Source organism: Pristis pectinata, chromosome 25 (genome assembly GCF_009764475.1).
Source record: "Pristis pectinata isolate sPriPec2 chromosome 25, sPriPec2.1.pri, whole genome shotgun sequence".
Classification (NCBI taxonomy): Eukaryota; Metazoa; Chordata; class Chondrichthyes; order Rhinopristiformes; family Pristidae; genus Pristis; species Pristis pectinata.
In genome coordinates this window covers 24,684,506-24,711,260 of record NC_067429.1, presented here as the reverse complement: position 1 = coordinate 24,711,260, position 26,755 = coordinate 24,684,506, and the positions used below count along the sequence as shown (strand labels likewise).

At 42.3% G+C, this 26,755-nt stretch overlaps 1 protein-coding gene across 2 annotated transcripts in view; it reads right to left on the bottom strand.

The window, feature by feature from the left end:
• Positions 1 to 26,755, bottom strand: part of fam171a2a (family with sequence similarity 171 member A2a) — a 227,312-nt gene that overhangs the window by 146,891 nt on the left and 53,666 nt on the right. For both annotated transcript variants that reach the window (XR_007958176.1, XM_052038439.1), the window contains exon 2: positions 6,133 to 6,360. Coding sequence is in view for 1 of the 2 variants with exons in the window: in XM_052038439.1 (XP_051894399.1) it covers positions 6,133 to 6,360 (228 nt within the window). In the remaining variant the exon portion in view is untranslated. The remainder of the gene's footprint in view (positions 1 to 6,132; positions 6,361 to 26,755) is intronic.

The window sequence follows — 26,755 nt, the reverse complement described above, 5'->3', positions numbered from 1 at the left end:
TTAAGCAGAGGGATGCATATGCAAACCCTGGCCTATGGTACCACCATGTTTCAAAATGTTATTCTAACTACAAAGGGTGGGTGAACTGCAGCATCTGCTGGTGTACCAAAGCCCAAGCTGAATAAAAATCTGCCTTGTTCATATTGTGCTGAAATAAGAACTCAATTTATCTACCAATGAGCCACAACTATCCCACTGTGCACCACAGACAGACACACAGGCACACACAAATTTCTGATTCCAAATAAACGGCTCTCAAATATACTGTTCACCATCATCCAGGAAATTCATTGGTATTAAATCTTATTTAAATCCAACTCTTCTCATGTTTACACCACACTCACAGCATTATTCATTGAAAGAGAAAGCTCACAAAAATGCAAGGTCTTGTCTGTAACAATTAGCATACTATCTTCTCCTACATACATGGAGATACCGTAGTTCTAATTTAGATGATTTATAACTTCCTCTCTAACAGAGGATCATTCAAAAATGGCACCTCTGTATCACATCCTACACTATGTGTCCTATTTATGGCATAACAGGAAATTAGACAGAGCCCTGAAGGACAGAAGTAATAGGCATGTGGGCTGGCCATGTACTTTTAAAACTAGTCATTCATCACTATGCTTCATGTTTGTTATTAATCAACTCATACACACAAGAACATTGATACAGAAGCAGCGCTATCTGAGCCCCTAGACCTGCCCTATCATTCAATAACATGATGGCTCATTGAATCTTGGCCTCAACTTCACTTGCCTGCCTGTCCCCTGTAGCCATCAACTCCCCTTTTGCAAAAAAAATGAATATATTCTGGGTTTTTATAGACTATGATTCAACCTCCATGGCTGTGGTTGGGAATGCCCAAGATTCACAACCATCCGAGAGGAAATTCCTCCTCATCTCCATTGTTGGATTCGACTGTTAAAATTAGTTTTTTTTTAAAAACATGTATAGTGTTTAATACACCTCAAGTGACTACACGAGGAATGGCCGCTTCCTAGCTTATTGGTTCATCCATCAGGAGAATAAGTGTTTTCTCACCGGTTGGTTTGGCCACAAGTACCTAATAGGTTTTCTGATTGGACTATTGTTAGCTAAGGAGTGCCTCTTATCTCAGGTATAAAAAGGTGTCGTTTTTTGTTAATCATTCTCTTCCTCTCTTCCACCCCACCCCACCCCCCCCCCCCCCCCCCCCCCCCCCCCCCCCCCCCCCCCCCCCACACACACACACACACTCACTCAAGCTCATCTTTAGTTCCTTTTGTCTGGGCTCATCTCCTAGTAGTAAAGCTAGTGCCATGTGCTCTGTGACTGTTTCTTTGTTTTGAACTTTTCCAATAAAACTTTGTGAAGCACCAAGTTCTTTTCAACTCATTCCTGGACTCCTGAAAGAGCCTGCAGATTTGAAAATAACTGGATCTGACACTATCTTCAATGGGTAATATCTTGAAGCCATGCTTCTTAATTCCAGATTCGCCCACTAGGGTAAACATACTTCCACCATCTACTCTGTCAATCCTCCTCAGAGGATTGTTTTAATAAGATCCTCATTCCTCTAAACAACAATGAGCATAGGCCAACTGCCTAATCATTCCTCCCAAGAATCAACCTTCCTTGAACAGTCTCCAATGCAAGCAGATCTCTATCTAAATAAGGAGACCAAAACTATGCACAGTGCTCCAGATCTTACCAGCAACCTGAACAATTGCAACATGATTTTCCTACTGTTGTGATCCATCCTGCTGGCAATAAATGCCTTCCTAACTTCTTGCTGTATCTGCATAGCAATTTGCTATGCTTTATGGATGAGGATAACTAGAATCTACACTACAGCAGCAACCTGCCATCTTCTAACTTAATAATATTCTGACCTATTCTTCTCTGCAAAGTAAATGCCCTCACATTTCTCCGCATTACATTTCATCTTTCCAATAACTGCACACTCACTTAACTGCAGTCTGTGTCCTCTTTGCAATTTCCTTTCCTAACTTTTTTGGTACCGTCAGAATATTCAGTTACAATGCACTTTCAGTCCCTTCATTTTGTTGTATTTTTGTGTGTGGATGTTACTGCCAATGCCTCCTGTCTGAGGCAGCAGCTATATGTCAACCACATAGGCAAGTCTGGAGTCACATATCAGCTGGACCAGGCAAGGATAGCAGATTTCTTCACTGAAGGATATTAGTGAACTGGACGGGTTTTTAATGACAATTTAGTTTTATGGTTAGTGCTGCTGAGACCAGTTAAATTGTTAAAGTAGAAAGTAGATAGTTGAGATCTCAGCATCTATCCCTGTTGAACCCCATTAGTTGCAGCTTGTAATCCTGAAAATGAAAAGTAATCACAACTCCCCATTTTCTATCAGTTAGCCAATCTACTATCCATGCTAATATATTACCACAAATATATGGTGGTAAAATAATACCAACTACTTGTTTACCTTTGATGTTCAGAATAAAAGGTACAGAAAGATTTTACTGCATGTTATTTTTAAATATGTACAAGGTAACAAAGCATCCTGAACCCAAGACATTTAATGTTTCTTCTTTCATGGATGTTGCCTGTCCTGCTGAGGGTTTCCAGCATTTTCTGTTTTTGTTTCACATTTCCAGCATCTGCAGGGTTTTTTGTTTATTTTTTATTAAGGATTTTTTTTGAAGGTGGTTGGAATTTTTCTCATTTTACTTTGTCTACATGCCTACACCGATACTGTTCATGGGTTTTCAGTGACATGATCTTGAAAATAAACTTCTGTATTTAGTTTGCTTTGAAACACTGGAAGTACATTTGGTTTTGGCAGCTGACAATATCTGGCCTGCGCCTCACCACCCAGTAAACCTGGGACAAACTCAGGGAACTGCTCAAAATAAAATGGAATGAGGGTCCTAGTGCCAGGTCGGGTTCTCTGCCAGACACCAAATAAAATCATTCTGAGATTTAAATACTTGAGGACAGAATAAGTGCTGTGCTCAAATAAAATCACAGAGAAGCTCAGTCATTTGCATAAGACATAAATACTTGTGGTTTTACTTTAAAGAGAAATTCATCTGGCTATAAATTATAGCTGGGAATCCAATATATTCAAGTTCCCTTCAGGTTTTAATGTGTAAATCTGGAATTAATGTATTATTCAAGAAAATGAAGTATACTGGGTCTGTGCAAAACACAGCTATGTCTGAAGACAGCCAGTAACAAAATGTCTAATATTCTCTGGATTGCGGTATAGCTATTGACCGAAGTGTTCCTGGAGCTCCAATGAAGCCATGGTCTACAACAAAACAGTGAGATAATAGATTACAGAGAAATAAATGGAGGACGGGGATCGAAGGGTTTGCTCTGAGAGCTGGCATGGATTCAATGGATCAAATAGTTTCCTAAATTCATGAGGAAATATGAAAAAAACATGAACGTGAAAAGCTGACTCATTCCCTTTGTGCCTCATTACACAAGTTCAAGGTCCCAATCCTCATTAAAAATTATTTACCCAATCTAATTTGTTGCAAAATTTCCTTGAGATAACATTATTTACAGCAAAATGGTTCAACAAAATGGGAAGCAAGACCAGAACAACATTTGCCTGTCTCTTCCCCCTCTCTGAAATAGAGGACAGGAGTTTTGAACTACTTACCCAAGTTATTCACAGGCACCATTGACTACTTAGGGGGATTTCAAAAATCTTACTTCACTGCCCTACCCTCCTGTTATATCTAGCTCCTTGAAGGATCTGTAGGATTGCAATAATGCTCCCTTTATAGAGACAAAATACTGCAGAATCTGGAGCCAAAAACAATCCACTGGAGGAACTCAGCAAGTCGAGCAGCATCTATGAGAGCAAAGGAACGGTTGACATTTCGCGTCGAAACCCTGCATCATTCCTGATCAGAGCTAATTTGACGGAAATACTCCCTCCCATTTACCTCAACCATTCATCTTAAAGAGGCAATGCCTTCCTAATAAAATCACTAACAGGTCATTTTACTAAATTTTAAACAGAGATAAGGAACAATGCATTTGTTGTCATTATAGTGTCATTGTACTATACCCAAAGATTTTTAAAAAATGCTTATGAAATAAATTATTGAACACTAGTAAGCTGCCAGCAGTATTACCCATTACCTGTTCTTGAATATGTCTGCATAAGTGCAGGAAATCACTAGAGTTGAGAAAAAGACATCAGGAGCCTATTCCACAAAGCATTAAGCTATGAAGGTTTAAGTACACCGATAAGGATGTCCCCAAAATGAGCAGATGCCAGGTATCACGAGTTGTTTTGCATATTGAACCACTATACAAGTGTTTAGCTCTAAGTTGGGCGAAGGTGGTGAGGGATGGTGGGTGATGGAAGGTGTACATCGCAGTATTTTGGGAGGTTGGGAGCTGGGGAAGGGCAGTTGATATTGAGAGCAGAGAAGTCCAGCACATTATCTGGGGAGGAAGGGGTCAGTCAGGACTAACGAAAATAAAATGAAAATAAACAACAGGGTGGGGGGGAGGGGGGGGGTGGGGGGAATTTGGCAGGCAGCAAGCGGGGGGAGGGGAAGATAGTAGTGACAAATCACAGGGACTAGGTGGAGACACTTGAAGATTAGTGGGTCTTGTGGGGATCGTCATGTGTGAAGGGAGGTCCCACTGACATAGACCAGAAGTATACTTTTGCACTGTGCAAAACAAAACCACCTTGTCCCAGGACAGCCAACAGAAGGCACCCTCCAGGATAAAATGCTCCAAGCGTGCCTGCAATATGCTAAATGAAGCTCTGCACAGAAATGTTGTGATCACGTACACACTAGCATAGAAACCGCACTGAGATCCCAAGCGTCACAACAAACAGGAGCTCTCGCTTGAACTTCATAGTGACGCAAAATAACCTGTAGTGGTTGCCACCACGATCTACTCGAGGGAAACAAAGTCTCTTCTCAGTTGCCTAACCAGCATCGTGAAATTAAATTTCCTGGCCCCAGTATCCCAATCCAACAAGTTACAAGATATTTATTTATTAAACGCATTTACATTGAAACACAGTGAAATACGTCTTTTTGCGTTACTTGAGAATGTTCTGGGGTCAGCCCGCAAGTGTCGCCACTCTGCTGGCGCCAACATAGCATGCCCACAGCTCCTAACCTGTACGTCTTTGGAACGTGGGAGGAAACCAGAGCACCCGGAGGAAACCGATGCAGACACGGGGAGAACATACAAACTCCTTACAGACAGTGGCTGGAATTGAACCCGGGTCACTGGCGCTGTAATAGCATTACGCTAACCGCTACGCTACAGTAAAACTGAAGGGGACATGATAGTGGTAGACTGTGGCAGGAGGAAGCAAGGTTTGTGGTTGGGACATTCACATCAACCTGCAAGATTTGTAAAAACCTATAGATACCCTGTAAAAGTACACAAGTATAGTTGGAAGATAGAAAGTGAAGGGAACATAACTTGAACATTTCTAGAATTTCTTATCTTCCACATAATTATTCAGGAGGAGGCCATTTGGTCAATCAGGCCCAAGGCAGTCTCTAGGGTAGAAGTCTCATTCCTTCTCCACTTCCCTGTACCCCTGTAACTTACTCCGTCACTCATATGCCCCTCAACACCCCTTTGATTCTTTTTGCTACATAGGTACACTAAGAGGCAAGTTACAGCAACTAATTAATGGACAAGTAAATCTCTGGGATGCGGGAAAAAAAACTGGAGCATCTAAAGAGAACACATGCAGACACGGAGAGAACAAAGAAATTCCGCACTGATAGTTCCCAAGGTTGGGATTTTCCCAGGTCCTTACAGCTGAGAGGCAGGAGCAGCAACTACTGTTCTCTTGACTGCTGCATATAACCTGGACCCTTCCCCAACCAGAAGAATGCGACAGCGAGTTTTATTGTACCTGAGAATAACTTCTCTGACAAAAATTCCCATTGCCGTGTGTAAACCTCCAAGAGGAAATCAATTTAGGGGGAATTTTTACCAGTGCATGCCCCTTGAAACACTGCCAACAGAGCAAAAACTTAAAGTGCATCTTCAAACGACTTGGTCTGTATAGTTTTCTTTGCCAGCAATTAGCAGCACTTAAAAACAATACGTCATCTTAAAAAAAAATGTACTGAGATTATATGCTGACAACTTCTCACTTACATGGCGTTTTGTTGGAATGCCAGGGAGCAGAATTAGTCACAAAGCCATATTTTGCAGCACTGACAATCAGCCGTGTTCCCAGGCGGTACTGTAACGTGATTAGCGCCACTCCATTCTTATCCGTGGTTCCTGCAGCCAACCAGGACTGGTTGGTGTAGATGTCCACTGCAGCCTCCGCCAGAGGAGAGAGGTCACCGTTATCAAAAACTTGCACTTTTATAGACACCTCTGAAAAGAGAGCAAGAAGAGGCCCATTAATGCTATTCTACACTTACAGTATAGCCTACAGTCCAGCATACACATTTCAAGCTGAAGTCCCACGTTGAATACACAAGAGTTCACCTAACCACTACCACCATAACTGAGATGTAAGAGACTGCAGATGCTGGAAATATGGAGCAACACACAAAGGAACTTGAGGACCTCAGTGGGTCAGGCAGCACCTATGGAGGGAAAGGGACAGGTTCAGACCCTTCACGGTCCTCAACCCAAAACGTCGACAGTCCATTGCCTCCATAGATGCTGCTGAACCTGCTGAGTTCCTCCAGCTCCTTTGTGTGTTCCACCATAACTTTGGATATTTTTGTATCAATTACAAAGCAGCTCAGGTTCAACTTGAATCAACCAACACTAACTTAAAGCAATGCACCAGATATCTAATCTATTATGATACACACATCTCAATAATCGTCGACAACTACCTGCTCGATTACATCAAAGTCCTCACATTGCAGCTGGGAGAACAGAACAGTAGAAAAGAGAACCTCCCAGGTCAACATCCTCAGCTGAAGGACCTAGTTACGTTCAGTCACATCTGCTGGGCAGGTCACATTACTTACATGCCTGCCACCAGACTCTCGAAACATTCACTCTGTTCCAATCTCTGGCACTGGAAGAGATTACCAAGCAGAGAGAGGGGAAAAGATGCAAGCATATTTCAAGTACATGAAGGGTAGGAGGATGGCTAGGGTGAAGGTAGGTCCGATTAAGGACAAAGGTGGGAGAGTTTGCCTGGAGGCGGCAGAAGTGGGAGAAGTTCTGAATGAGTACTTCTCTTCGGTATTCACCAGGGAGAGGGGTCTTGATGATGCGGAAGGGAATGCTGGTAGGGGTAATGTTCTTGAGGTTGTTGATATCAAGAGAGAGGATGTGTTGAAGTTGTTAAATAATATTAAGACAGATAAATCTCCGGGGCCTGACAGGATTTTCCCCAGGCTGCTTCGAGAGGCTAGGGAGGAGATTGCTGAACCGCTGGTAAGGATCTTTGAGTCCTCGTTGTCTATGGGGGTGGTGCCGGAGGATTGGAGGGTTGCGAATGTTGTCCCCTTGTTCAAAAAAGGTAATAGGGATAGGCCAGGGAATTATGGACCGGTGAGTCTCACGTCTGTGGGGGGTAAGCTGTTAGAAAGGATTCTAAGGGATAGGATTTATGAACACCTTGAGAATCATGGGCTGATTAGGGACAGCCAGCATGGCTTTGTGAAGGGAAGATCTTGCCTCACAAGCCTGATAGAGTTCTTTGAGGAGGTGACCAGGAAGATTGATGAGGGCAGTGTGGTGGATGTGGTTTACATGGATTTTAGTAAGGCATTTGATAAGGTTCCTCATGGTAGGCTTCTTCAGAAGGTCAGAGGCCGAGGGATCCAAGGAAGCTTGGCTGTGTGGATTAGGAATTGGCTTGCATGTAGAAAGCAGAGGGTTGTGGTGGAAGGAGTGCCCTCGGATTGGAAGGCAGTGACTAGTGGTGTCCCGCAGGGATCGGTTCTGGGACCTCTACTTTTTGTGATATTTATTCATGACTTAGATGAGGGGGTGGAGGGCTGGGTTAGTAAGTTTGCGGACGACGCTAAGATAGGCGGTGTTGTGGATAGTGTGGAGGGCTGTCGGAGCTTACAGAGGGATATTGATAGGATGCAGAGCTGGGCTGACAAGTGGCAGATGGAGTTCAATCCGGAGAAGTGTGAGGTGGTACACTTTGGAAGGACAAACTCCAGGGCAGAGTACAGGGTAAACGGCAAGGTACTTGGCAGTGTGGAGGAGCAGAGGGATCTGGGGGTTCATATTCACAGTTCGTTGAAAGTTGCCTCACAGGTGGAAAGAGCAGTTAAGGCAGCCAATGGGATGTTGGCTTTCATAAGTCGTGGGATTGAGTTTAAGAGCCGCAAGGTTATGATGCAGCTTTACAAAACTCTAGTTAGGCCACACTTAGAGTACTGTGTTCAGTTCTGGTCGCCTCATTATAGGAAGGATGTGGAGGCATTGGAGAGGGTGCAGAGGAGATTTACCAGGATGCTGCCTGGATTGGAGGGTATTGAATATGAGGAGAGGCTTAAGGTGCTAGGGCTTTATTCACTGGAAAGGAGGAGGATGAGAGGAGACATGATAGAGGTATATAAAATATTGAGAGGAATAGATAGAGTAGACAGTCAGCGCCTCCTTCCCAGGGCACCGATGCTCAAGACGAGAGGTCATGGCTTTAAGGTTATGGGTGGGAGGTTCAGGGGAGATGTCAGAGGGAGGTTTTTCACCCAAAGAGTGGTTGGTGCATGGAATGCACTGCCTGGGGTGGTGGTGGAGGCAGATACATTGAACGGGTTCAAGAGCTTGTTGGATAGGCATATGGAGGAACGTGAGATAGAGGGATATGCGGGAGGAAGGGGTTAGGTAGTGTGAGGGTGGTCTGATGGACGGCACGACACGGTGGGCCGAAGGGCCTGTTTTGTGCTGTATGGTTCTATGGTTCATATGCTCAAAACCTCTCTGAAGAAATGCAACACCACTCTAGATAGGATAGTGGATGGATAGGAAAGGTTTAAAGGGATATGGGCTAAATGCAGGCAAAATGGGACAAGCTGAGCTAGGCAACCCAGTCAGCATGGATGAGCTGGGCCGGAGGGCCTGCTTCCATGTTGTACAACTCTATAACCTCACTCCTGGGGATCGCCAGCCCGTGTCCATATGAATTGCAGGAGCAGCATTCAGGATCGTATTGAAGGTGATGCGTCTCTGTAGTAGGAGCACAGAAAAGCCCTGGGTAAGCAGTGGAAGGAGTAGACCATCTCACAGACTATCTTCTCCCTCCTGTCCAGTTAGGTACCTCCTGCCCTCCTTGGGTGAGACTAGTTCCTACATTGGTTTCAACAGCCATCTCAGAAGAACCAGAAAAATGAAGTAGAAACAAGTCATTCATGATCTTGAGGGACTGCCCAAGAATTAATGACTGAAACAGCAAGGAAAACCGATGGACCAGATGCCACTTCAACAGGACTTCAAAAGTGTACTAATGGAACAGCATATGAACATACATCGCCTACAGAGCAAACTTGTTCAACTGCATTTTGCCATTATTTTTGTGTTCAGTTCCTCAAGATCCCCATCTAATAAACAGAAAGCAAGCCCTTAATATTACACTAAAAGTGAGACATGGAAATACTGTTAAGTGACTTTGCTGCCAGAGGTTGCTTCACATGTGTGACACCAAATCAGGGGTTCATTTTCAGTGATTCTCTGGAATGAGCAGCAGTAAGTGGTCACAGCTCCCTGACGTATATTTGGGAATATATAGATCTTGGATATCCTTGGGGTTTGCAAGGACAAAAGGGCTAAGAAAACTGTATAAAGGCCAACAAGATTAAGCACTTCTGACCATTTCCTCCAGATGTTTAGCAAAGGTAGAGTGAGGTTATTGCCAGTCTCAGAAATCACCTCTCCCCTCTCCTTGACCCCACTTATGAGGGGCATTCAGGGAACAGGCTGCTCTCCTCCAAACTCTATTGTTTAACAGTGTGTCCCATTAACAGCCAACAACATTTCAGCAACTTAAATGGCTGCATCTGTCAGGGAGATGTGACCATTTACTGCTGTTTGTTCCAGAGAATCATTTAACATGAATCCCTGATTCAATGTCACACATGCAGAACAACCTCTGGCAGCTATTCATGGGTTACAAGCAGCTGCAAAGATATTTTGATCCTGACACATGTGAAACATGCCTCTTAATAAATTTACCTATATTAAGTTGAGGTAAGTCTCTCAAAAGCACAGCGAGTGTAGCTTCCAGGCTGTTTCTAGCCCCTGAAAATTAAGACTTGGACTTCCTTTTCCTCCTTTGGCCCATTGTATTTATATCAGCTCTCAGTGAGAACTATCCAATTAATCCCAGCTATTTGCCTATTGATAGAGTCATAGTGTTAACAATGCTGACATTAAAGAATAAAATACGATTCCTTCCCACACTTCTTTGATAATCTGTAGTTTCTATTGAGAAGTACAAAGAAAATTCACAGGGAGGCAGGCTGGGAAGAAATGAGAGCTGCACTCACAGCAGAAGGAAACACTCATTAATTCAGTGATCTTGTCACTTAATCTACACATGTTTAATAAAACTCTTGCACAATCCTGCATTCAGCAGACCTGGCATAACAACTCCCCAGTGAGGTAATCAGCAGCTCATCATCTCAAAGAAAAATACACCAAGGGATGGTGGCTTCATGGGGGAAAAGTGTGTTCATTTTTAATTTGGCTAAAGAAAAAAAATGAAATTGTTAAAGAGCTATAAACATCTGACTGCAGACAACTCAAAACTCCTCAGCAATTATCTTGCACAGCAAATGACTTTATACAGGTAAACAAGACAGAAAACTCAAGAACGTTGAGGTCTTCAAGACCACCACTTTGCATTCTACAATCACTTTTAACAAGATGAAACTTTGCCAAAAGGCTTCACAGTCATAACTGGATGAAACTGAGTAGAACAAAGTAGAACAGGCTACATTCTGGATCATTGTTTGTTTCTTGGTTTTCCTTGTGTAGAAACATTTAACACAAAAACAAAAATCAACCATACACACACAAATACATAAAGCGACTGTTCCTTTAACCAAGAAACATGTGCAGGGAAGATTTTAGCCTTCCTCAAAACCCTCTGTAGCTACCTCTTAAACTGACACTAACGATAGTCCCCATTTTTAGTCATTTAGGTACTGTTTTACACTGAGGCAGCCAGTTGCTAATCAATATCCAGGGAACAAGTATTAAATGCATATGGTCACAAGGCTGCTCATGGAGATCACATTGTGAATCTTATTTAACAAGTTATACATCTCTCAACTAAGGCAAAATATTTTAAATGAAAAAAAATTGCACTTTATTGATACCTTTCACAAGTCAGGATGCCCCAATATGCAGTGACTTCCTCAGTTGTGATGTGGGGGACACTCAATTGACAAATCAAGTCCCACAAATAACAGGAAGATAAATGATCAGATAATCAGGTTTTAGTTGTTGGGGAATGAATGTTGACCACTGCTCTTCAAAAGGTGACACAAGGAGTACTGTAGACTGGTTATAGGTCATTCCCAGATACAAACACCCCATACACACGAATGAGCGTTTGAGAGACTGGCGGGATGGATTTTCTGGCATCTTCTGCTGGGATAGGAACAGGGCATTTCTGTGTGCCTTCTCTCACAACAATCACCACCCACCCCACACCCCCCCTCACTGAGTCAGTGAGGCCAGCTGGCGGCCGCTCTTCCCACGCCTGCTCGCTCTCCCCTCACAGCTGTTTCTGTGATCCTTCAGTTCCTCAATCTCACCTCAGTCTTTGTTTTCTAACATGTCTGGCAGGCTTTGTGCCTCCTTCCCAGAAGGTAGACAGTTTGTTCATTTCCAACTCACAAACGGTTCTCAGGAATGGAACCCTGCCATAAGCTGTGGACTGCCTGTATATTACACCGCAAACTTCACGGTCTGCTCTATTAATACAGACTATGCACGTTTACATGGCACCACAGTTAGGAAAGATGAATGCAGTTCTGTCAATTGAGAACCAGGAGTCAGTAAAATGAACGAATCTGATTTTTATAAAAAAACAATTTATTCACAAAATTTACTTCAGGGATGCAAATTGCAATCTTTACCTAACCCAACCTGTGTGCAATTACACACACAGTCTCATGTTTAGCTCAAAGATGGAATGAAGTCAACGAGTAAACTACAGGGCTCTATAACAAAATAAAATCACTGCAAGCATGGGCTGCAATAGGCCCAGGAAGATCCACCACAAGGCAGCAACAGACAAGGAACAAAGACAATAAACATCATTCTTACCGAAGTCACGTTCTGAGAACATTTCAGAAAATGTTATCATTTCTCCTTAAGAGGACAGGCAGGGTCTTGGTATAAAACTACAGCTGAAAGATGCAGCCCCTGGAAAGCATTCAAGTTTCAGTCTCTGGAGTAGGTCTTAGTGTATTTAGGCCTTGTGAAGCTGCTGCTGAATGAGATAAACAGCAATGGCACAGCCAGCTTTACTGCACACAAACCCATACTAACTACCCAGCAGTGGCTAATACAGCAATGCATCAGGGAGTAATATCAGATGGATACAGAGTTCTTAAAAAAAAACTTATTCGTATGCACCTCAACACCTTCACCTCATCCCGCTCGGAATCAGAGCAGATATCCCGGCACAAACACAAAGGTTAATGTGTGCAGTTGTGCAGCCATCAATGTTTCAATTGCACAAAGTATGTAAACTGTCTTTTTTTTAAAACAAATTGCACACATTTAATATTTCCCCCAAAGGCAACTTAAACCAGTTTTCCAAGTTTTACTTATTCAGTTTTAGGGGAAGTTGAAGGGATGGGAAGCGGTTACAGCAATGGTCTCATTTGGAAACACTGCTGTATCTCCCAGTCCTTGAAAACGGGAGCGAAGAGTCAGTGGAAAAGAGCAGAGGCCAATTGTAGTGGTAATTCTGAAATAATTTACATTACAACATTAAACATCAGGTCAACACAGTCAGTCCCTTTCATTGGTGTATCGGCATCGCAACCCATCTGTTGGATCCATTGAGTGAAATCCTGGTGATCTGAACCCACCTGCTTACTGCATCCAATTAGCAATTGAAATCATTGAAAGGGTCAAGCCGTATCAGGACAGATGGGCACATTATGGCAAATATGGAACATCAGTAAGTGAAAATGTCCAGCAGTAAATCCATCAGACTACTTGTAAGACTCAGTAAATACTGAGTCTTTGAATTTTACTCTGATAATTTCAGGTTACCTATGCATAAAACAAAGACCAAATGCCTTGATATAGCATCTGAGGATGTTCCAAAGTGCTTCACAGATAAAGCAGCACAGGGTCACTCTTGCACAGTCAGAAACAGAAGTGGCAAAGTGATGAACAGGAATGTAATAATGAATCAGATAATCTGTTTTTGTGCTGCCTGTTAAGGGTTAAATATGCCTAGGGCATTGAGGAGAGCCATCCTGATCTTCAAAACAGTGCCGGAGGACTTTTATAAACTGAAATTGGTAATTGGTTATTGGTTTATTATTGTCACATGTACTGAGATAAAAATCTGTAAATCTGTTTTGCATGCCATCCAGACAGATCATTCCAACCACAAGTACATAGAGGTAGCACAAAGGGAAAAGCAAAAACAGAATATAGTGTTACAGTTACAGAGAAAGTGTCGTGCAGGGAGACATACAAGATGCAAGGGCCATGACGTGGCAGACTGAGAGATCATCTTTATCGTACAAGAGGTTCGTAATCTAACATCAACAAATGGCCACTTCGACTGTGCAATGCCACACTGGAATACAAACCTGGATAGGGGGTTACAATTTTCTCACTTGGAGTTGTGTGTGTGTGTGTTTGTATGTGCACAAGAAAATTCATGACATAATGGCATAATATCACCAACTACACATCGAGTATCCACATGGAAACAGCATTCCACGACTAGACTCCATGATGAGTGCTCACCTGATTGTACAGCCTGCTCTAATGGAATAAAGACTTGCTGTTCAGTTCAGTAGAGACAAGTCCAATATGGTACGCAGACTGAGATGTAGGCATCATAAGTAATGTCCACTGGAAGGGTTTTAAGGTGTCAAAATAAAGACAACCTACACAGGCATGCTCCAGTGGGCCAGTATCACTAGCACCAATGATGTTTGCTGAGTTTTACAGTAAAGAAAGCAAAACATGCAAAAATACTGCATTTTTCATGTCCCTTTCAGAAAATGCCAAATTGCCCAACATCCAATAAAATATTTTGAAGTGTAGTCTCTGCTGTAATATAGGAAATACAGCAGCTAATTTGAGCACTTTAAACTCCCATAAACATCAATGGGATAATGACTTAATAATCTGACTTAAAAATTCAGATTCAGGGATAAATATCGCCAGGTCTCCAGGGATTAAACCCCTCACTTTGCTTTGAATCTAAATTTCCGAGCTGCTGTGGTGGGATTCAAAATCCTGTCTCCAGATCAATTGTTCAAACTTCTGAATAATCAATCTTGAGTTCATCATGCCACCATATCCAGTACTGTAACGCTCCACCTGCCCCCTCAAGTGGGTGGAAACAACCTCACCGGGTTCATTGCAGGAAGATGAGGGAAGTTTGTGCTAGTGCTCTGGAGAACATTTCACCCTCAACCAGCACCACTGAGAACAGACTACACAACGCTACTCAAGGGTAGGATATGAAGTTAGGGCAGGTTGGTGGATTTTTATACCATATGATAGAATTGTTCAAAGGGATGAATGGTCCAATCCTATTTTGTTAAATCACTTTGTCGCTTGTAGGACAATAGATTGACTCCAATGTTTGGAATGTTACTGAGGTGGGGTGGGAGGGAAGGGGCAAACACTTCATTGGCTATTAAACACTTTAGGACATGCTGGGGTTGTGAAAAATGTCATAAAATAAATGCAAGTTCTTTCTTTTCATGTTCAGATATGAACTTGGATCTAATTATTCCTGATACCTCATCACATGGACTTTAACAGCAATTGGCAGTTAATTAGTTCTGAATCCATAACAAGTGTTTGTGGAAACGAAGCTATCCAAGGTCTCCAGATGGGCCACAAAAGCCCCATAAAAATGCTATTTCATCTCATGGGATGCAATGAGAAAAGCAAAATTAATTAAAGCAGCAGTGTGCCACAGTTGTCCAAATATGGGCAGTCATTAAATAAACCAGCATCTGCAAACAAATTGCTTGTATAATTCTTCTCAGAAATTGAAAGGATTTTCTGAACTGTATCAAAAAAACCAGATTGACAGAGAGAAAAAAAATGGAAACCTCAAAAGGTTAAAAGGAAAGCACATGTATCAACCACAGACCTTATTAAAGTTGCTTCTCAGAACTGAAGAGGATTAAGTAAAATTGTTCCTGGGCTGTCACCTCAAAACAACCTTTGGTAAGAGCAGATTGATTATTTCAAAAAAAGCATAATCTGGAAGAGCATAGAAAACTATTTAAATATAATTACTATTTTGGTCACTTATCCAAAATGTCAGGCCAGGTGTTCTATGCTACCACAGTTTATAAAGGACCCTAAATTTATTAAAACTTCCCAAGGGACCAAACATAGGCATAAACAGAAAGATAATTAGCATCCATGCAAGGGGAGGAAATCAAAACAAAATGCTGGAAACACTCAGCTGGTTAGACAGCAGAGGATGGTTTATAACAGAACACAGGAAGCTGGCCGATAAAGCACAGGAATTATCAGGTCTGTGCGCAGCAAGAGGTTAAGAATTGTGGATGGAGAGAGGTGGGTTCGGGGGTGGGCAAGAAAGCCGGATTGGAAATGGGAGATTTTGCAAGGAGGATGACATAAAATAAGCTTAGCTCAGGCTCAAAGTCTTAAAATGTCCGCTTCAGCCTGTAACAAAAACTTAAAAGTCAAAGATCTGGTCTAGAAATTTGAGTGGACCCTAGTAAAAGATGACAGGGGTGTCATGGCAACGACCATTTCAGTTCCCCACATGTGCTGTAATCTTCTGGAAGTGCTTAAAAATTCTTAACAGGATTGAAAACATGGTATCCAGAACGAGATGTAGACGGGTAGGGGCAGGGGAGTGCCGATTATGTAGTGTGAATAAATTTTGAGCGAAAGTGAGAAACAAGCTTGGGGCTGCGGGTGACAGGATGTTGGTGACTGTCATATAGGTGGCCATGGTGGACCCTCAACCGGGTACAGTGATTAACTACAAGGTTAGGTGGGATGGAGGACAAAAGGCAAGTATGGTCATTATTTAGTATAGTCCCTTTCCACGATTGCACTGAAGAGCTCTTTGGCCCAAGAGTGCCCAACATTGGATTCGCCAGGGATAATTCCCAAATTCCTCCACAATGTTGCAGGAGGAGTTCTGCACAAGCATCATGTCATCCCAAGCACGACTTGCACAGAAGCACCTGGCTCAATTTCCAAAGTGGCATGATTCAATGCAGAAATGGTTTAAGCCCTGTTAGACTCCAGAATACTTGATTTTGAGATGCAGGACACCGTGAAGAAGAGCAGCAAGCATCTGAATTTCATTATCCGAGTGGGTTGAGAAACAGGAATATCAGCTTCCCCACCCAAGTCAGAGATGGGCACCACCTCACACATCACACCCGAGGTTGCAAGTTTGGACAATATCCTCAAGCTTAAACATGAAACAATCAGAGGCAGCGGCCAGATGGGGCTAATATATTTTCCCAGGGTGACCAATTCTAAAAAAAATCCACTTCCTTAGCACAAACTTGGAAAGTAGCCAAGACTTGCAAAAAAAAACTGGAAAATCAAATAGAGCTCTGAATACAGATGTATTGCACTGTATTGTAACATAACATATATAGTTACACTATTCATGTACACTTGTATTCATACAGCATCTTCTATAGCTTCACAATGTCCCAAGGGGATTTGCAGCCAATGATGCACTTTGAAGTGTCATCACTGTTATACTATAGGAAACAATGCAGCCAAATTCTTCTTAGGTGGTCCCTCAGGGTTGACTTACCACCACTCTGGTTTTGTGGGTTCTGAAATGGCTGATGAAGCCAATGTGGGAACCACAGACTCTTTCACAGATGGGATAACTAGTGGCTGATGGGACAGGTGGGTAGATGATCTGCATGGAGGTCCACTCCTTCCACCACTTACACACTGGAGTTCCTGATTCATGGCAATGAAGTACTCAATAACATCCAGAGCTGCCAAAGGAAGGGGTAGAGGCAGGCACAATTACAATGCTTAAAAGATATTTAGACAGGATAGGAAAGGTTTAGAGGGATATGGGCCAAATGTGGGGAAATGGGACGTACTCAAGTAGACAACTTGGTCGGCATGGACGAGTTGGGCTGAAGGGCCTGTTTCTGTGCTGTACAATTCTATGACTCTCTATTTCTTTTCCACATTGAGTTGTCAAAGGCAGGATAATCCCCAAGGTCAGTGGGATGGCTGCAGTTTAAGCACATCCTTGAAACGTTTCCTCAGTCCACCTCCTAATCTCTTCTCTGTAGTCACCAGAGTTTGTTTTCTCTTTTCTTGAAGCAATTATACCATCTCAGGTGCCCTGGAATATCATCCCCTTTCCAGATGAGGATGGTGAGATTGTAAATATGTGATTGAAGTCATTCTCTGCCAGGTTTTAGAACTTCAGTAGGGACTTTTGAATTTATTACATTTAGTAGGGGCTTCATCTGCTCCCAAGAACTTATTGCATTTAGCTGGCATGTGCCCTTTTTGACTTGTTGCTCCAAGAGTTGCACAGGGAGTGGCATCAGCACATGCCTCACTGTCATGGACTTGCATTGGGGCTTCAAATAGGACTTGCAACTCAGGAGGTACTCACTCAAGTTTTCCCAGAAGTGGCCATTGTCATGGTTCACTCATTAAAAAAAAAGTTTCTGTTGAGCATTATGCAATTGGATTTTCAGACAAAGGACAACCTTCAAGTGTCAAATCTATGTCAAAACAATCAGCAACACACAGCAAGTGTTGCTTTATCTAATCATCAAAACTGCCATGTTCGGACTTCCAAAACAATGAGATGTTAGGCCCCACAATACTGATCCTCTGGTAGCTGCAAGCATCCATTCAGTTGACTGCTTCTTGCCTGTACATTGATGTAACCATCATTTTGGAATTTGTCCACTGCAGATAGGCCATTTGAAAGATGCGATAAATTCAAAAGTGAAACACAGATCTTGCCACTGGACAATTTTAAAGATTAATGAAAAGAACTGCATGAATGGTTGCAGCCTTAGGGAGACCATATTTCTGATGTAAAGTTTTCAAAGAATAGCTGGATACTGATATCCCTTCATTTCCTCTCCTCCCTCCATCGATTCCTGACATTTTCCTTCCAACCCAACATCACAGACAACGCCCACAACCATTGCTGAAGGGATATCTTCGTGTAAAGCCAGAATCTTCCATTTGAAGTGCTGTACATTTGCAGAGAAACACTGCAAAACAAGACTCTTTTTTGGCCTCCAATGTTTAACAACACTCATCATCAGGGCTTCCCACAGTACATATTCTATGTGACCGAAACAGAGGAAGAGATTTTTGAAAGTTAAGTATTTGTATTGCTAGAAGGTATTATAATAATCAATACAGCGTGTTCTGATCCAGAAGCTTTCAATTTACAGCTACTGTGGGCTTTTGCCTAAACCATAAAAGATCTTCTGTTATAGGTCATTTCAAGGTAAAGTTAACCCTACAAACCCCACGAATCCTCCAGTTTTATATTTGAAACCACATATAGCCTTGCAAAGGTTAATGAAGATAATCTACCTGAAAGCTCCCAACCTAAAAATAAATAATGTCTGAACAGATTAAATCACACAGTGCTATTATTATCCAGCTCCATTAACAACGTTTGGAATGTACTCCTTTTCATTGATTTGTTTCTGCTGCTGAAAACTGGTGGCAGATGGTTTGCACAACTTTATCTCTGCACGCGTTACCCTCAGGTTAACCTCATCCATCATCGCATAGGGAGGGGCGCTAGAGGGAGAGAGGACAGGGCTGGAGGAGGAGAGAAGGGCAGGAAAGAGTGAGAGAGAGGAGAAAGGGAGGGAGCAATGAAACAGCAAGTGAAGGAAAAGTGAAGGGGTGGGGAAGTAGGAATGAGGTCAAAGACTTCTTATTCTGTTGCCTTTTCCTTTGTGTATGCAATTCCTGCCAGCTTTTCACAATAAACGTTCAAGAGAATTGATTCTGAGCCAGCTTCATTTCATGTCAGGTTATTCTCTAAATCAGTTCACACATTCAGAAACATTGTTCTTCTTCTCCTCCTCCGACAGAAACATCTTCATTGTTACAAAAAAATGTTTGAACAATCTCTCCCACTCGCATTCAATCGCTTCTGGTGCCTAAATGAGACTTCAAGGAATCCTTAATAACGAAACGCAAATAATATTTCTCTACGTCTTTCAGTTAGATTGCGATTAATTTTAGTACTTTTTGCCCAATTGATTAGTCTTTCCTGCCCGACCATAAAAACTTTAGAAACTACTGCAAAATAACAGGCCTGCTCTTACTGGCAACCCACACACAAAGTGATAGGGAGGAGAAGAGCCTAGCTTGTCATCCCGGCTGCAGAGTCTCCAAGGGTGCACTTGTCATTCCTGGCTGCAGAGTCTCCAAGGGTGCACTGGGGTAGTTGCTCCCCAAAACTCTCCTGAAAACATTGATATCTGGCAAAGCTTCTCCCCAGTTTTGTTGGCTGTCAAAACTATAGCAATGTTTCTGAATACCTTAAAAACATTAAATAATTAAATAAAAGAAACTTTCCTTTCTTGCAGTCAATAGAATCACAGATCTAACCTGGCAGAGGACCCAGGAGCCAATTCCCATTTTAAATATTAGGGAATCTCAGTAAATTGAGCTCCACCACCAGACTCCATGGGGAGCATGTGAATCACCTTGACAGAGCAGCAACCAGTATTGCTCAGCACGCACTTAACTGACATTGTCAGCAAACACCAACCTCTGTTTTTAAAGCCACCACTTTGAGTATCATCTTCCTCGGCTCCACATTATCTTTTAAGTGCTTTGTGATATCTTTCTACCTTAACATGGTTTTAGAAACCTATAATCTGCATTTCAATTCATCTTGTAGGTAACTTACACCCTCAAGAGGCTTTGCATTCATCTCAATATCCTGGGAAGCTCTCCAAGATAATAATGAAGAGCTTTCCCCCCCTACATAGTTTCAGCCATCAGTAACGTCCTGTGATTTCATAGGACCTTGGCTTCTGATGAGTGGCAGAACAACATCGCACAGGATGTTGTTTTAACCTTTAAGCACTAGAAAAACTGAAAGATAAGGAAATGACAGCAGTTACACAATCTGAACAGTGGCAGCTAAACTAAACCAGTATCAAGAAATGTGAAATAACCCCCACCTTCCACAATGAGGTAAAATGTAATTTGTTTTTGTATACAAGTTATTTTTATCTTCTCATCAACACTGAAGGTTCTGCTTATCCAAGCCTCACCTGAGGTTTGAGACTTGCTTCAGAAATTGTTGAATCTCTCCTTTTTGAGGATAGACCATTCATCCCATTTAAGACCTCAAAGCTACCAGTCAGAGGTGTATCCAAACATGCCACTCTTCACACCAGTCCCCGTCCTATGGCATTCCCCTTTGCATATCGCAGGAGGTGCACTAACCGTTGTTTCACCTCTTCCTTTCCCATCATCCAGGGACCTAAACAGTTCTTCCAGTTGAAGCAATAATTAATTTATGCTTCTAATCTAGCGTACTACATTTGGGGTTTACAACATGGATTCTTCCACGTTGGAAAAACCAAACACAGGTTGGCTAATTGCTTTGTGGAGCCCACGCTCAGTCTGCAGGAGTGACCCCGAGCTCCTGGTTTCCTGTCACTGTAATTCAGCATTACATTAATTAAAGTTTCTGGGGCATTTTACAGGGACCCATACACATTACGTAGGAAAGGGAAAGGGTCAAAGGAGAGTTACTTGAAGACTGATTTTAAAAAATTGGCATTAGAAGAAACTAACCAAATGAAAAATAGCAGGAAAAGTTAAACGTAGTAAATGAATTGACCTTTCAATTCCAGGATAGGTGTACAATGGAAAATGATGGACTATATATTGGGCCTTGATCTCGACCAAAATTGTTTTAGTTCAGTGATATGTTCATGAGTTACACTGGAACCCCAGGATTAATGTTGCAACACTGCATTCAGACAAAACTGTAGCTGATAGGGGGCAGGTTGGAGGATGGGGCTCAAAACAAATTCTCAATCCATTCCTGCAAGTATAGCTCTCTGTTGTAGATGAAGGATTTTTACATTAACCTTGATACTGTTCCAATGGAAAGCCATTGGTTCAAAACATTATTTGCAGACTTTGCGATATTCAAAATGCAGCAGAACAGTGAATTTAGAACTGCCCAATTACATTCCTGAGATCACGTATGAGCTCAGCTGGCCCCAATTCAAGACCATCTCCCATGGTTCAATGGAGTTGAAAATAATGAAATACAATGCATATTGTAAGGAGATTACATTCTCTTCACAGACAGATCTATACATGTAGGCACTGATTTATTGCACTCACCCACTATTGTTCAACTTTGAGAAGCTTCATGTCATTGCTGAGCTCTATCCAAAAGCTTCTAAGCAAGATTTATATTAAGTTGAGACATTTGAGGCATATATGGGTAGATTGTACTGAGTTTTTCAAGACTTCCATCTGGCATTTAAACCCTACCTTGTGCTTTCCTGAGTGAGAGTCATTCATTGCTGGTATTACATCAACAAGAGCCAATTCCTTCCCTTTTTTCCTTCTGAACAAAATGATGATTTCAGGTAAAAACAAGGAAGAAACACTTCCTCCGATTATGCTCAGCATAAAATTGGAGAGGGGGGTGGGGGAGGGGAAAAGAGGGTAAGATTGGGGAGTGTACACAAAAGCTGGGGAGGGGTGTGTCCCAAGGAGCAGAGGGCATGCTACCATAAGAGCTGATCGAGGATGGTGCAGGGGTGCAAGAGGCAAGGGTGGGGAGAGGTGTAAGAGCAGGGGTGGAGTGGAAGAGTGGAGAGGGGGAAGAAAGGGTATAAACCTGGAGGGAAGGGGAGGGCAAACAAGTGCAGGAGGCAGCCAGATCACTTTTTGAATGTAAAATTTTCAATATGTGATAAAGACATATTCAAGTTACTTTAAAAACCTAGGTACTTGCAGCAGTGACTACAGAAGCAGACCGTGGTGTTGTCAAGTGAATACAAGTTTCTTGAGCAGGGTAATTGCTCTAAATACCTCAATTTAACAGTTGCCTGGGAATATTCAAACAGCACACAAACTTTTGCCTCTTTCAAATTAAACATTACACAGCTCTTTAAAAACTTACTGCTGTGGAATAAGCATAACATTCTATTAGAGACCTGGAAAATATAGTACAGCTGGATTTCGGAAATGACCCTTCAAAATTACTCAGTTCCTATTGGGTCCTGTACAAAGGTGGAGACAATATGAAAGACCCCAGTGATACACAAGGTGTTCAACTAAAGTTTTCTCTGGCAGGCTGAGCAGAGGTTTGTTGATTTTAAATTCTCTGAATGTATTTTCTACACTTAAATATAATTCCTTTGACTATAATAATTTGTTCAGAAAGTTGTTCCTGGAAATTAAATGAACACTTTAATTTATAACCTCCTGCAATGGACAACAAATTCCCGCCTATAAATTATAACATATACTGCATTTTCAGAAGAGCAGTGATTTCCCTGTTCTGCTGCATCAAAGTCAGGATGAAGAGAGATCTCAACATGAAGGGTCAGAACAGCAAAAGTGTCTCCAGAATCATCTTCCTTCACAAGTGCAGAGGAGGAAACTTTGGATGCAATATTCTCTGTTTGTGGGCTTTTTAAATAAAAGTTTCCTCCTCTAATTCTCGTCAAGACCCTCCGCCAGACCTGTGACCTACCCCCATGATTCTCACAGCACTGCCCTTAAACTGCTCGTCATGGGCTCTAATGAAGAGCCACAAGGCAGATTATCCTCCAGTTACTAGCATTCATGGCACAGACAGTACCCATGGCCAGCAATCCACAGTTCAGAGCAGTGATACGTGGTCCAAAGGCCACAAACCTTACAGCATTCATTTTACTCCTCAACTCACTCGATCTATCCAAACATTGCTACTGCTGCACTGTGAATCGCAACAGAGAACAGCGCTTTACTATTCAGCCATGGAAATTCGTGTGGTTGAAGCCAACAATAAGCAATTTTTTTTTAAAAAACAGGAACCACTGTCCAAAGATCACAAAAGGCAGACGCAGCTGATTTTGCCTTTCGTGGACAGGTGGCAGAGAGACCAAATGAGGTGGCTATGAGATAGCCAAGAACAGAGACCTGGGGATCAAATTGGGATCTGCCTTAGTATTCAAGTTGCCACACAATGTGTTAATCTATTAAAGAGCTTACAATGCTATAGAAGTTTTTGTTTAAAATAGACTTTTTCCAGAATATCAGCATTGCAAGTCATTTTAAGCTAGGAAATTGCATGCACTTTTTGGGACACGGGACTGCTGGGAAAGCCAGCATCTATTGCCCATCCCCAACTGCCCTTGAAAAGGTGATACGAGTCACCTTCAACAGCCACATTCCTTCTCCTGAAGGTATTCTCGTGGTGCTACAAACAATCTCCTGGAGGAACACAGTGGGCCAAGCAGCATCTGTGGGAGGAAAGGAACTGTCAACTGATGCAGGGTTTTGCCCGCTGTTATAAGACTATTGAACCATTCCTTAGTACGATAAGATGGACCCTTGACCTCAATCTTCCTTGTTATGACCTTGCACCTTATCGTCTACCTGAAATGCACTCTCTATAGCTGTGACACTTTACTCTGCAATCTGTATTGTTTCCCTTGTACTACCTCAATGCACTGTAATGAATTGATCTGGATGAATGTTATGCAAGACACGTTGTTCCACTGTACCTCGGTAGAGGTGACAATAATAAACCAAAACCAATTCCAAATAAACCAATTCCTTTCCTCCCACAGATGCTGCTCGACCCATTGAGTTCCTCCAGCAGATTGTGTGTTGCTCCAGATTCCAACATCTGCAATCTCTTATTTCTCCTGTGTTCCCATGGTGCTATTGCACAAAGAGTTCCAGAATTTGGAGCAAATTACAGTGGAGGAATGGTGATATATTTCTAGGGCAGGATGTTTTGTGCTTTGAAGGGAAACCTATAGGTGGTGGTGTTCCTATGCACCTGCTGCCTTTGTCTTTGTTGGTGATGGGGTCCTGGGTTTGAGACAGGCTGCTGTCATGACCTATGTATGAAGCATGCAGCACATTTTGTAGATGCCACTCACTGTAACCACGGTGCAACAATGGTGAAGGGAATGAACAACTAGGGTGGATGATGAGGTGTCAATGAGCCCTAACACAAAACCAGTCTCTCACTTCTTCCCAGTTCTGAACAACCTATTCTGCAGAAGACTTGAGCTGTCAGAAGGTGGGCAAGAGCTTCTGATAATGTCCCGGTGTACTCTGAGCACCATTGATTCCAGATGGTGATCCTTTAATCACCAAAGTGCAAGCGACTCACTTCAGCTGGAACAATGTTGGCTTTGGGAGTGACAAAAGGTGGAACAGATCTGGGGTTGCTAATGGTGACAATCCTGTGTACAAGCATGTGAAGTGCATAAATACAAATACAGATCCTATTCTTGTATGGTTCAGGCACGGTAGTGTAGCGGTTAGCGTAATGCTATTACAGCGCCAGCGACAGGGGTTCAATTCCCACCGCCATCTGTAAGGAATTTGTACGTTCTCCCCATGACTGCGTGGGTTTCTTCAGGGTGCTCTGGTTCCTCCCAGATTCCAAAGACGTAGAGGTTAGGAAGCTGTGGGCGTGCTACGTCGGTGCCGGAAGTGTGGCGATACTTGCGGGCTGCCCCCAGAACACTACACAAAAAGATGCATTTCATTGTGTGTTTTGATGTAGATGTGACTAATAAAGAAATCTTCTCTTCTTCTAATAGGAGCTTTCAGGTTTGCAGGGACATGCACAATTCAGTCCACAATACCATAACATTCCGAACTTTGTGCTTGCCATCAGGAAATAAACCACATTTCCGTTGAGTACGGATATTGTAGACTTTAGGCTGGTCTGCAAGGATGAAATAAAGTGTTTTTAAATTAATTCCACCACCACCTTCCCCCCACCCCTAACTCCACCAATACTTTCCCTTTATTGGAATTTAGCTTTAGTGAAATGGAATTTATGGAATTTACAACTGATGTAAAAAAAACATTGGAAACCAAATCCTCTTCCATGCAAAGACTTACTGGAAACAATGCAATTTTTTTTTCCATAAATGTTGTGCAGCTACCTAAAGTTATATGAGGAGTATGTTGTTGTTTGAAAAAAAAATCAAAGTGCAAAGTTATAGTTCAAATGGTACCTACAATAGATCTATTTTTGACTGGCTCAGCTATGTGGCAGATTCACTTGTTAGAATAAAGTATCAAATAAAAAAAGATTGCAATTCTGGAAAGGCTAAGAGTAGATAATAGCAAAAAAATTGACTGAAAGGTAACACAAAGTTAGCTCTAATAATAGGATGTTGTGCTCTGAAGAGGTTTCTCTGAAGCTTCTGATACAATTAAGTGAGATATTGCGCAAAGAACATTTTGAGAGTCACAAGCTCCCAATGCCGACACCAAGCACACCAGCCCCAAATGACCCAGCAATGTTGCAAATATCTTTTAAATGCGTTTCTCTCAGACCCTGAACACCTCACTAGTTGGGCCCACAGGGTTGTCTTTAACCTCATTTCCTCTTTCTTAGTGCATCAGAGACAGAGCGTTCGACCCATCAGGTCCAACAGAGCAATCCCATCAGTCTCATTCCCATTATTTCTCTAAGCTCTACAACCTGCTCTCTCTCACATTCCCACCAACTCCCCTTCAATTCTTCTGCATTAACCTACACTACAGATTAATTTACAATAGACAATTAACCTCCCAGCATGTCCTTTGGATGACTGGGAGGGAAAGAGAGCACCAAACAATATTTCTGCACCTGTGTGCATTTATGCGAAAAAATTTTGTCCAGACAGCTCTGGAAGTCAGGATTGAACCCCGGTCGCTGAGCTGTGAGGCAACAACACTAACTGCTGTGCCACCATGCTACCAAACCAGAAAGAATCCAGTTTCAGTGTTCAATCTGTACTGAAGTAACTTGTCAAAAAGTTGGGCAGGGGGAGAAAAATTTAATCTTTTTCCTATCCAATGACTCCCTACCATTCTATAATGCTTTTGGCATTGCTTGTGTGTGGACTTGAGTTTGGACCAGCAGTTAAGTCACTCGTGGAAAACTAATCTGCTAAGAGCCATACCAAGAAATTCCTCACAGATCAGCAGCACAAAACATGCCCCATCATAGCATCCATGAGTTGTAGTCTCTTTCTGAAATTCATTCCATTGATACAAAACTGATGAGATCACTGACTAGTGATGAACTGTTAGTCATCAGGCCCAGAACAGATAGAGGTAAGGGAACCATGCCTGGCAGATGAATGAGGAAGATCTAAAATGGACAAGTAAAGCAGCAATCCGAATGAGGTGTATAATAAATTAGATCAGAACAAGGGAAGTACTCATCATGTGCAACGTTTTGCCACGTCACTCAGGCAAGGAAGGCCTCGGGTTCATCCATTGGTCTTTGGTCGTGGTGTAGGACATCTGTAATTCACCCCCGTTCCTCAAAATGTTATGCCTAATAGATGACCAATGACTTCCAGGAGGAGGCATGCACCCAAGGGCA